We start from the raw sequence: 12,125 nt of genomic DNA, 5'->3' as shown, positions 1-12,125 counted from the left end.
TTGCGACCGCTCAAGGTAAAATGGATCTCAAGCGAGGGGAATGCAGGGGAAGTCCACTTGAAGAGGGTTACATTAGAAAAAAAAATGTCCTTGGAGGACAAGGGCAGATCGGAGGGACGGTTTTGAAGAATAGCTGACAGCCGCTGTTTCGGAGTGACACTTTCAAGTGCAGATTCAACCCTTGTTTGATCAAGAGGCTTTTAAGAAACTTGGAGGATCAGCTGAGGATTGTATGGAGCTTTACATTCATTGGGGTCACACTTTCACTTGTTACCGCAATTACATGATGCGAGAGGAAATTCAATCGATGGGTTTGTCTGACAAAATTGGGACCTGCTCAACTTACTGTAACATGTAAACTACTTGAACATCTTTAAAAAGGATTATTTTTTCAATTTCTCTGGAACCCATTAACCGATTTTCTAAATCCTTTGTATGTTGTGCTTAGGTTGTCGTTTCAGTTCCAACTACACTCAGCATCTTGACTGACTGTTATTTTTGGGAACGTTACTAATAACACTCTCATCTTCTTTTTTTTCTCCCAGTGCAGAAAACCGGGGGTACGCAGCTGAAGCTGGTGATGTCATTCCCAAACTATGGGCAGGCCATGTTCAAGCCCATGAAGTGAGTTGATAATGGCAAAAATTCGCATTTGAGAGACCTTATGGAAAAAAAACAAGAAGTTAAAATTTCCTTCAGTTTGTGTGAATCCCTCGAGAAAAACGTACATGTCTCACACGTCCTAACTTGCCGATAGACAATCCTTTTCCAATCAAGAAAAGTACAGTAGAACCTGTCAGGTCGAAAATGAGCCATTCTTGGGACTCTGGTCGATCGAGGATATAATAAGGATGTGTGATCAATTCCCGAGATTGCTCTTCACACTCACCTGTGACCGACATTCTGTGCTTGCAGGCAGGAAAGAGATGATGAAACCAACTATAACCTCTACTATTTCTCTGACTTTGAGCGTCACAATGCAGAAATTGGAGCCTTTCACCTAGACAGGTATGACATCACATGTGTGTAAAGAGGGGTACACACATAGCAATTTTTAACATACACACTCGCAAAAAAACCCAAAAAACATTAGTAACGGTATCTGCGCCAAAAATCGCAACTGTCCTTTGCCAAAACCAGATGTCTGTCAGATCAAGACTAATGTGAGAAGCACTATCGTGCCACAAGGCATGCAGACATTTAACACAAAGAAGAAAGCTAAGTAGAATGAGTAGACGCTCGCATCACAGTTAGCTTATCTGGTAACTATTTTTATTGGGAATTCCATTCTCTTTCTCTGTGTCTGGCAATAGTATGAGCTTCAGGTCATTCCTGACCGTGTCACGATTATGGCTCAACCCAACTGGGCTTTGACCACACATATAAGGATTTGTGATTATATATATTGAACAGGTTTAACGTTAACGGTTGTTGACACCACTGAGCTCACTTTTGACAGTCATACCACAGGATAAAGTGGAGAGAAATGCTCAAATTTGACCCCATGATAGGGATCCGTTTCCCGCTATAAAAAAAAGGTACAAGCGTACGAGTGTGCAGCTGAGCTTATGTTACATGAAACCCCACTGTAATTTCATCATGCGTCTCTGCCCTTCTCTGGCGTGCTCATTCAGTCACTTCTCAGCCTTTGTATTTCCTCACTGCGCAGAATTTTAGGGTATCGGAGGGTACCTCCAGTCGTTGGGAGGCAGGTGGATGTCGTCAAAGAGATTAAAGACATCACGACGGATCGCAAACTGGCCCGGACGTTTTTTAACTCCCCCGGTAATCCTTGTGTTAAATTTTCACTTTGAGATTGGGTATTTCTGGATGCTCCTCCCGTCTGTACTTCTCACTTCCCTCCACTCTCCCTGTGCTTACTGCTCCCCCTAGTGGGCAATGTGTGCTTCTACGGCCGCTGCTCGTACTACTGCTCCACAGAACACGCAGTGTGCGGCAAACCTACGGACTTGGAGGCCTCTTTAGCCCTCATGCTGCCCGACCTCTCCCTGGCCAGACGGAGGAGCTGGCGATCGCCATGGAGACGCTCCTACAGCCGCAGCAAGCTGGCAAAGTGAGCGGATCGTCTGTATACAAGGTTGATTGTGATACATGGGCTGTCAGGTTACTTGCAAGTGATGTGCATTTCAGATGGGAGACGGACCCAGACTACTGCACGACCATCAAGAAAACAGCGCCCTATGACAAAGGAACAAGGCTGGTGGACTTCATTGACATGGTCATACTGGACTTCCTAATGAGTAGGTTCAAGTTTCCATGAATACACTTATATTTTTCACATCATGCATAGTGGGGACCACACATACCAAACAATGGAGGCACTTTCATCAGCATTATAATATCCTACCCCTCTGACGTTAAGGGATTACCTTGGCAAAGTGCTCACTGGGAAAGATTTGTGAACAATTAATAAGGAAAAACAGGTCTTTTGTGTACAGTGAAAACATATTGGATCTTCAGGGTCAGCTCATGATAAAACATACCTTTTGGAATTATGGCCAAAATGTTTAATCGTGGTTTCATCTGAACTGAACAAATTTTTTCCCATGTTTTGGGGAAATTGGAGAGAAAATATGGCAGTGAAAACATATGAACAGTTGAAATTTATGTAGGGTTAATCAGAGGAACTTTAATGCTAAACTCATTCAACAACACTTGAAATGTCACTATTTCAGTTTTTTATTTTATTTTCCAAAAGATTTAGTTGTACAGATTCGGTCACGTTAAGTATGGAAAACATTTTTTTAAAATGCTGTTTAATTATAAAAAAATGACATTTGGAGTGTGTAGACTTTGTATATTCATATGCCAACATGGAACACAATTTGTCAAAAGGTGGTGAATTCAAATGACAGAAAAATAATTGATATCTGTAGTTCTACATTTTGGTTGTTTATGACCATGTATTTCTAAATTGTTTTTTATGACATTGTGAAAATTGAATATATGTTAGAAACATACTTTGAAGTCTGATATAAAATCAGGAAAGCACGAGTGAAATTAGCTTTTTAACGTTGTCAAAATCTACCATTACACTTTTCAGCAAAAGTGAGTAAAGAATAATAACAGAATGACTTACATGTATTTGTTGTCTCCCCGACCGTTTCCCCTGGTTTCTTTTTGTTTCTCTTTTTCGTGAGAACAAGTCAACATTCAAGTGAAAAAGTTCAATGCCAAAGCTAAAGTCGTTACAATGTAGTGACGTTCAATGTCAAGCGAAGAGCTCCGGATTTTCCAGTGTTACGTGTTACCGTGGTAACCCCTATGCAGGTAAAAAGAAAGCGTCTCATCGCCTTGCACTTCGGACCACTTTCATGACGTTATAAACCACAGAAACGACGAATTTGTCCATTTCGCCGTTCTACGTGATCGTCAAAGAACAACTGTTATATTTAAGGGGTCGCCAAAGTGTAAGTTCTTCCTTTTCTATGATACATTAAATTGTTTCATCGGGTAAATACGTCACGGGTGTTCGCTAGCTTCGTGATCTAGCGACCAAACTTTAGCTAGTGTTACTTTTTCTCTTGTTACGTTTAAAGATTTAGTTAGTAAAATCCTCCAGAACAAATACAGTAATGACAAAGAAAAAAATTTGACAGCTGAAGTACATGTCACATTCACCTGCCCACAGTGCTCTTCTCACGAATAATCTTCAATTAGTGCTCGTTCGGTCGAGCTTTGAGGGCAAATTTTGGTGTTTGAAACAGTAATTTTGACCCATTGACATGTAAGAATAGGGGTGGATATTTTTTACTGAAACTTGCCAACCAATCGGAGAAGGGTGTTTCTGGAGTAGAAGACGAAATGAAAGGGATGAGGAGAGTGTTGAGATTTAATGAAATACTGTTTTCCAATCATTTGAAGTTTTTCTTCATATTTTCTAAAGGCGATATCACACGGAAAAAAATATTCTCAAAAAGGCCACTTTTTCCAACACAAAAACTAAATTCCTCCAGAACTCAGTGTCTGACTTTTAAAATTCTTGGTGCATTGTACTGACGTTGAACTGGCCAATTCAACCAGACTCACCAAATCGTATCATGTTGCTTTTGAAATGGTACGAAGCACCACTCATTTTAATGTCGGAGTTCATTTTTGCAGAAAAATTTAATGTAACTGAATATTACATTTATTTGTTTTTTCTTATTTTTCTTATCTGCTGAAGTGGTTGAACACAAGATAGTGTCACTATTAGATGACCAAACTGAAAGTTGTGGATGGCACTTGCTAAATTATGACTAACAATCTTTAATCACTCTGTCCTTCCTTCAGAAGATCAGGGAAAAATGTGTCAACACACAGTTGGTGAGCTTTGCTGACGATATTGGCGCAGCTTGTTCGCTGCCACTTCACAGGGAAGAGTCCCACCATGGAACCTCTGAAGCATTCAACAGACTGCGGGAAGCCGAATGCTAAGCCAAAGAAAAAGGAACCCTCTACGGTTGGCAACAGTCAAGCCAGTTTGCCATCACTCTGGCCTGTGCCGTATTCTACCTCGGCATCCTCGCTGCGCAGGAGCCTTTTTGATCCCGCCACCATCATTGCTGTTACAGACTCCCCCGTTCTGGTGGCTCAAGCTGGATCAATGAAAGTCTCAACAGAGTCTAGATGGAAGGAAAGACTATCAGGAGCATCTCTATCATGCATGAACCTATCTGATGAAGCAGCAAAGAGGTATGATATAGCTCATGTTATATTCTGAATAATACCAATTCACACGTAATTGTAATCACTCATTCAGTTTGACAGATAAAGATGAATTCAGAGTCACCATTAGGGATGTAGTCAGTCTTCCCGCCATAATTGTGGGCGCATCCTCTGAAAGTTCTTGTTCTACGGTTGAAGTGCAATTACCAGAGCTAAAATGGACAGAAAAGCTTCCAAAGAAGGCCTCTGCAACATGCACTAACATCTCCGTTAAGACTGCTGATGAAGCGGCACAAAGGTACGAGTGCGATGATAAATAATAAGCTCAATAAAAGTTGAGAAACATTGCTTGATATAATTATTGATATAATTATTTCATAATTCCGCATACTGTTTTCAGTTTCACAGAGAAATCAAGATCAAGAGTCACAAGAAGGGACTTGTTCAATCTTTCTGCCATTGGTCCGACCACTTTCCCTGGAAGCCCTCGTGTTGCGGGATCACGGAAAGCCACCGCAGAGATAAAATGGACCAAAAAACTAAGACAGAAGCCCTTGTTATCATGCGCTGACATTCCTGTCACCGTGACTGATGAAGCAGCAGCATCACAGAAGTACTTTACACATATGGTTTAGATTACAATTTTTTTCTTTGGTATTTCTTGAAAGAGACATATTTAGTACTCTCCCAAGTTGAACTGCAAATGAGCCAGGCGCTGCTACCCTACAGTATACAGTATATATAGTACAGCTCAGTGGCAAGTGCGCTTTTCATTACCATGTTTACCAGGAGTGGAAACTTGAGTGTTGATGCCATATACATACAAGTACTGCATTTAGATGCTGCACCGATTTAATGGATTACAAATCGTTGCGTCCGACATCTTGTGGCAGTCATTTATCAAATAAGACTGCATGTAATTTTTTACAATCTGAAGAATCAATGCTCTAGATCTCTGACCAGCATAGCCGATCATAAGCACAGAAATTAGGTGTGTGGGAAAGTATGATATAAATTAGTTCCCGCTGTAATGTAAACGTGCGGATAAAATGCACAGCGGCTTGCTTCCAGGCACTTTTGCAGAAATAAGCCTACTTGGTCATTTTTTTTCTCTCCAGAGATCCCACTGTAGTCCTGGTGCCTTGGTGAGCGCACTTCGCAATAAGCAGCAGTTTGGCAAATATTGAACAATAAATCAAAAAAGAAGCTTCAAGCTCTTATTCACGGGCGAAGTTCATGTCAAACTAAACATTAAACAAAGAGATTTACACACACGGTATCTAAAATAGCCACATCGCTTTTCCTTAGGAAACTCTGTTTAGCTTAATGCTAACAAAGAATGCCAAATGCCATCGACTTGCTAATAATTGACATTGATTGTTATGGTTTTAGAAGCAACGGATGTTTTACCAAACAGTGGAGCAGAACATTTCCACAATATACAGTAAAATTATGATTATTATAGTATCTTACCAAGTCATGTAGTGTAGTAGTAGAAGAAGAAGTGTTCTTCGTTTGAAGAACATTCAGCATGAAATCATTGTGCACAAACGGATTAATTCTTAAATTCTGTTCATTTACTCCATATTTTGTCTGAAGTACAACACTATATAGAGTGCCATTTTTTCCTTCTTAAAAAAAAACAAAACAAAACACTATTTTTGTTTCTTTTAGGGCCACTCTTGTTGAGAAGGTTCCCATCACTGGCATGGAGATAGTTCAGTTTTTCCTCAAGGAAAGAAATGTGGGAGAACTAAAGGTGTTTTACTTGAAGGAACAAGAGTGTGACTTGTACAGGTACAGCTTGGCTTTGCTACACTGACTGGTATCAACAGGCAGCATAAAATGTGCGTTTGTTGTCTCTTGTACTCAAGACCCTATGACCTGCGAGTGGTCCCAGTCAGTGAGGCCGGTTCCGAGCACTACGTCTTCACCGTCAGTACAGTGCTGCACGTCACCCAGAGGGGTTACGGAGGACTTGTTTCTTTGGATGAGTGGCACAGGGAGTCGGTGCTCTGGACGGCTTTGCGGGCGATCCCCTTTTTTAGGGATTTCATTCTGCGAAATGCTGTCACTCTGTAAGTGTTCAGATTTACGTCAAAACAACAGCTTTTATTACTGGAGGTACACCTGACTGTGATGTGTGTTATGCTTGAATACCTAATATTGTGGTCACATTGTTTCTCTTTTCTACTAGGTGGTATAAAAATGTGCGTGAGATTGTTTACAATCGAAGATCTGAGGAAGTGCAGGCTCTCCTGCTAACGAAGATCCCCCAGTACAGAAATGGTCTCCTCCACTTATCCAGGTCAGTCTCAATTTTCACACTAGGTTGCTTGAATTTTAAGCCTTAAACCATTGCCACGTGGGAAGTACAATTTGGACCTTAACCCCCCAAAATTCTGATAACCATAAAACCATAAATAGAACTTAAGTGGACCACAGGAAAGAGTCTTATCTGCTCAGCACTATTAAGAGTATACTAATAGTATTTAATAAGAGTTATTTTTAGGAATTATCATCCAAATACACAAGAAGAGGCTCTCATATGCAGCATTTTATCTGAAAGTGTCACGTTGTAGTGATGGGTCCAGCGACACCGATGCGTTGATGCATGCGCCGGGCTCACAGAGCAAACCACGTGTCGGTGCATGTGCCGCTTCATTACGTCACGTGATTGACACATGAACTGCACCGGCTCAGTTTAGACTGCATCGGCTGCGTTGACGCAGTCCAGGCTGCTAATTGACACATCGGCTGCGTTGACACAGTCCAGGCTGCTAATTGACATGCGAATTGCACCGGTGCAGTTTAGACTGCATCGGCTACTTGGCACAGTCCAAGCTGCGGCACTTAGTCCAGGGGGCGTCGACTCAGTGCAGGGGGCGTTGACGCAGCAAAAGCCCGCATAGTGTATCCTAAGGAAGTGCGTCTGGCGACACGATGCCGATTGCCGAAACAAGCTAGACCCCACCCTCGCTCGAACAAAAATATATGTTTGGGCAATACGGAAAACACACTGATTATCAGAAAAAATGTGTCCGTCTGACTTCTAGTGTCATGCCGGCTGTCATATAATAGGCTATTATTATATGAGAAGTGTTTTATGAACGTTTGTACTGTACGTCATACTCCAGTTGATTGAGAGGTCCCGCCTCTAAGGGGGAGTTCCAGAAAGTGACTGCGAGTGAGCACACCGCATGTTTGATGACTCTGCCACGTTGCTATTAAAAGTCACATAAAACGTAAACCTTGTCTGCTCACCATCATTACATCGGCTAGGCTAGTTTAGCTGTTGTCGTAGTTCAAAGCTTAATATGTGGCGTGGGTTGGGTCGGCGCCGCAAGTACGTGCTCGCGCGCACAGCTGAGAGCAGCAGACTATCGACTGATGAGACGCGCTTCACTCGAGTGACGTTGCTACAGTACGTGCATATTATGGAGCAGCTTCCGGACAAATACAAATTGTCCGCCGCGTAGAGCCATTTTGATCTCCTTTTGGAGAATAAGGTATTCATTAAAATCTCCTTGTCTCACCAAGTGCCTCTCGGATTTTTGGCATGTCTTATTCCGTTGTGTGTGTGTCTTCTCCACAACAGAGGAAATAGCATGCATTAAATGCAACAGACTGAAATTTAAAACACCGGAGAATCTTATTTTTCTAAATAAAAAATTGTGAAGACAAAGCCCACAAGCATTCTCATTCACATGAATTTCACATTATTGAAACACATTGAATGATACAATATGAATGCATGGATGTGAATGATATTGTCAAGGGTCAATGTCATCTTTATTGTCAAATATGCTTTATGTATGACATGCAGCATAGATGAAATTTCTTCCTCTCAATCCTCAGTGCATACATGCATGTAAACATGCTGTGCATTAAACACACACAGCTAAGAAAGGATAGCAGCTACACTATATAAAAAAAGACATGTAATCTGAACAGTATAGACAATATAAACAGCATAAACAACAACATAAACAATGGTGCTTGTGGCTACACTGAGCTTTTAACTCATTCAGTACCAGTCATTGGGTAGAGTGAGGTAGTGCATTGTATACATGTCATCATCAAATCAGTTTGTTCAGTCTGTCAAGTGGGTTGGATGCAGGGATTTTGAAGGTCCAGCAGGTGGCAGTGGTCAGCGACATAGTATCGGTACAGATTCAACACAATGTGTCATTGTGTCGACACGCCTCATGAGGCCTCATGGACCCATCACTACCACGTTGTACCCGAAGCGATAGAATAATTGCTTCGTGCACAATAATATAAGGAAGTGGATCCCCGAAATAGCAGACACAGAAAAAATGGTTTGTCAGAAAAAATGAGATTTAATATAAAACACAAAATACCCATCTGTACGGAACAACAGAAGACGCTGGTCAAAATAAGGACCAGGAATAAATAAGAAGGTAACAGAAAACGCTTGCGTAAAGAATAGCAAGGATAATAAATTTAGGCAACGATTGAATCTCAAAACGAGATGATTAGAAAGTATGCAGTCACAGTCACTAGACTTTAAGGCAATGAATTAGTAGAGAAAGACTCGGCGAGAGTAATGGCACGGCGTGGAATACTCCGGCAGTGAGTCGACTGCCAGAGCGCCCAAATAAAGTCCGTGTAATCAATCACCAATGGGTGGCAGGTGTGCAGAAAGCAAGCAAGAAGCCTGCCCCCTGCTGGCAAACACTGGACGTGACAGAAAGAACAACGACTGACCACTAGTTTAGAAGTCAACCTGTGTCACTTGGCTTTGGTGCTGCTTCTTTTACGGTCTTCTTTTATGCTCCTGAAATCACATGACCTGCCTGTGTTATTACTATGACTAAGAATACACTTTTCTACAGAAGAATAGAAGAACTGAAAGTGACACACTTGCTACCTCTGGACAAGTCAAAAACATACACGCTGTCGGAATTTCAGAGAAGTCTGGTGACCTGTAGGGAAAAAGTTCTAAACAGTCTAAAGCAGCTATCAGAATTACGCATCGGCATCCTTAATAAGGTATTTGAAAAAAACCCCAATGATATTCATTTTAACAATGCCTTTCAAAAGTACAAATTGTGTTGGAAATTGCCTTCAGGCCAAAGAGAAGAGTTACAAGGTCCTCAGGGAGCTTCAGGAGCACCTCTCCTATGCCGAATTGCCACATCATTGTTGCAAACCCATGCATTTGCATCAGGCTCACCTGACTGAGCTGCAGGGGAACTTGGCACACGCCGACAGTATCCTGCAGAAGCTAGGCAACTTTGCTGCCCTCGTCAATCACCTCATTGTGCAAAGTCTTGTCACCGTCATCCAGAAAAATCTCACAATGTTCCTAAGTAATGTTCTGAAGGTAACGTAAACCTACCGTACTCTAAATATTAATTCCACCGAAAACCAGGAGAAACATACATATACAATCATTTACATAAAGAAAAAAAGAAACTCGCGACATTCACCAAACAAAAATGTCACATTCTTGTGGCACACCTGATGATTTCGTACAGAGGTTGGGAATCACCATCCTGAATTTTTTTTTGTCTTAGAGAGAGTATTCTCACTGCGGCTGCCTCTTCCAAATGGACCTGCGTCTTGTTGCTGGTCAGCTGACTCTGGACCCACCTTTACATTCCTTCCGAGAAACAATCACACAGGCGCTTCTGTCTGCCGGCGACTCAATAAGCCAGGTGACATCTATGTTTCCAGAAATAGAAAGCTTTATTCACTTCAAGTCTATGATCGTCTTTGTGACCTTTCTCTGGTAGATGTGTGACACTTGTGGATTTTTCCTGGAGATCAGCAGCACACACGACTGTCAGGATGAAACATCTGACCTCGACTGTAGTCCATACGCTGGTGTCATAGACACTGAAGGTATCTTTTTAAATTAAAATGGCTCTTGTATTTACTAGTTAAGTACATCTGAAGTATACTTAAAAATGTATTGGACTTGAACATTTTATCATGTAGTCTACGTGTAAATTGAAATGTTTTAACTGAGTGAATAGCAACAAACATCATTCTCATATGTGATAATTAATCACACAATGTTCCAACTTCATTGGAATTGGATTTGTATGAAAGGCACTTAAAGGCCATATATATAAAACAATCAAATGAAAAAAAAAGATACGATAAAATAAAGTGCAGCGGTAACTGAGCGTGCCCTCTTATGGAGATGTTTCACTTTCACGAACAGCATGCACACATGCTTGCAATATCCAAGTTTCTTCCGTTTCTTATTGGATCTCACCTTCCCAGGTGAGGTAAAGGACGACGATGGAATGCCTGCTCTCCTGCGTTATAGCTGTTGCCATTGGATCAGAGAACAGCGCCCCCTTTGGAAGTCCATGACGACCGTGCAGGGCCACAAAATGCCTTTCTCATACTATCCCCTATCCAAAGAACAACTTGAGTGGTATATCACCACCAATGATGTGGCAATATGCGTCAACACGGAACACTCTGAGCTGATGCAGGTAAGCATTCTATCGCAAGAAAATATTGCTTCTGATACACAATATCATCACACAATATATTCCTTTTGTTTTTGTCTCTACTATTTGGACAGGCAGCAGAGTGTGAGATGCAACAGCTGTTAAAATGTTACACGTGGCTACTGGATGTCCGTGTGTTCATCAGCCAGTGGAGCCCAGCCTCTTTAGAAAACATGAAGGGTCAACCCGCTTCACTGTATCAAGAGCTAATTACGAAGCTGCGCCAGTGGATTGAACAAATGCGCGCTGCCCCCTCGTTTATCTCGACCTCCAACCAGCTATTCATTATCCACTGCACCCATATAAAGGAAAATCTAGGTAGGCAAATGACACAGAAATTCTGCTCCATACGCATTTGGTGCTAACGTGTACCGACAGATAATGATCATCATCCTATACTATTAGGCTCCTGTTCATTACCATGTATGTATGTGGATGCATAAGTTAAGACCTAGTATCTATTAAAGCAGAGGTCTTTGAGGAAACATAACCTTTCCATTCCTTACTGTCTTTTTTCCAGGGCAGCAGTTGAGTTTGATAGAGAATGAAGTACAGGAAGAGTTAGTGAAGCAATTGAAACTATGCTCGGAGAGCTTTTTGCAGCATTTGGAGGAATCTTTTGCAACTCTCAGGACTGAACCCAAAGATTTGCATGACTTGCCCAAATATGTTGATGTGGTATGGACTCTCTAATTCCTCTTTTCTTTTTCCTTTCAAACCTGCATCACCTTTCATTTCTGGGGTTATAGAAATGAATGAATTAAACATAATTCTGTTCACTATCAAATGTTTTACTGAAAAATGAGAGGTCAAATGTGTCCTCAGGTGTGGAAGTCAATGAACATGCTGGCTGAGATGCAGAAACGTTTAGAGTACAATTACACCCTCCGGGACAGTATTTGCATTCACTATCGAGAGATGACCAATGAGGAGCTGAATTTGGAGAAAAAGGTATAAGAAGAC

At 41.5% G+C, this 12,125-nt stretch overlaps 2 protein-coding genes across 2 annotated transcripts in view; both read left to right on the top strand.

Annotated features, from left to right (window-relative positions):
- Positions 1–12,125, top strand: part of LOC127613446 (extracellular serine/threonine protein kinase FAM20C-like) — a 39,327-nt gene that overhangs the window by 7,308 nt on the left and 19,894 nt on the right. Inside the window, exons 5-9 of the mRNA XM_052084488.1 lie at positions 546–624; positions 916–1,008; positions 1,670–1,785; positions 1,894–2,074; positions 2,152–2,261. Of these exons, the coding sequence (XP_051940448.1) occupies positions 546–624; positions 916–1,008; positions 1,670–1,785; positions 1,894–2,074; positions 2,152–2,261 (579 nt within the window). The remainder of the gene's footprint in view (positions 1–545; positions 625–915; positions 1,009–1,669; positions 1,786–1,893; positions 2,075–2,151; positions 2,262–12,125) is intronic.
- LOC127613432 (dynein heavy chain domain-containing protein 1) overlaps positions 2,268–12,125 on the top strand; it is a 28,172-nt gene continuing 18,314 nt past the window's right edge. Inside the window, exons 1-15 of the mRNA XM_052084461.1 lie at positions 2,268–3,431; positions 4,297–4,695; positions 4,763–4,966; positions 5,069–5,281; positions 6,343–6,465; positions 6,543–6,746; positions 6,866–6,976; positions 9,528–9,684; positions 9,764–10,018; positions 10,212–10,352; positions 10,431–10,539; positions 10,927–11,144; positions 11,237–11,480; positions 11,683–11,840; positions 11,988–12,113. Of these exons, the coding sequence (XP_051940421.1) occupies positions 4,391–4,695; positions 4,763–4,966; positions 5,069–5,281; positions 6,343–6,465; positions 6,543–6,746; positions 6,866–6,976; positions 9,528–9,684; positions 9,764–10,018; positions 10,212–10,352; positions 10,431–10,539; positions 10,927–11,144; positions 11,237–11,480; positions 11,683–11,840; positions 11,988–12,113 (2,568 nt within the window). The 5' untranslated portion in view covers positions 2,268–3,431; positions 4,297–4,390. The remainder of the gene's footprint in view (positions 3,432–4,296; positions 4,696–4,762; positions 4,967–5,068; positions 5,282–6,342; positions 6,466–6,542; positions 6,747–6,865; positions 6,977–9,527; positions 9,685–9,763; positions 10,019–10,211; positions 10,353–10,430; positions 10,540–10,926; positions 11,145–11,236; positions 11,481–11,682; positions 11,841–11,987; positions 12,114–12,125) is intronic.

The sequence above is a fragment of the Hippocampus zosterae genome, chromosome 13, assembly GCF_025434085.1.
Source record: "Hippocampus zosterae strain Florida chromosome 13, ASM2543408v3, whole genome shotgun sequence".
NCBI classification, from domain to species: domain Eukaryota; kingdom Metazoa; phylum Chordata; class Actinopteri; order Syngnathiformes; family Syngnathidae; genus Hippocampus; species Hippocampus zosterae.
Note: the sequence above shows the minus strand (reverse complement) of the source record. Positions and strands in the feature narration are given on the sequence as shown.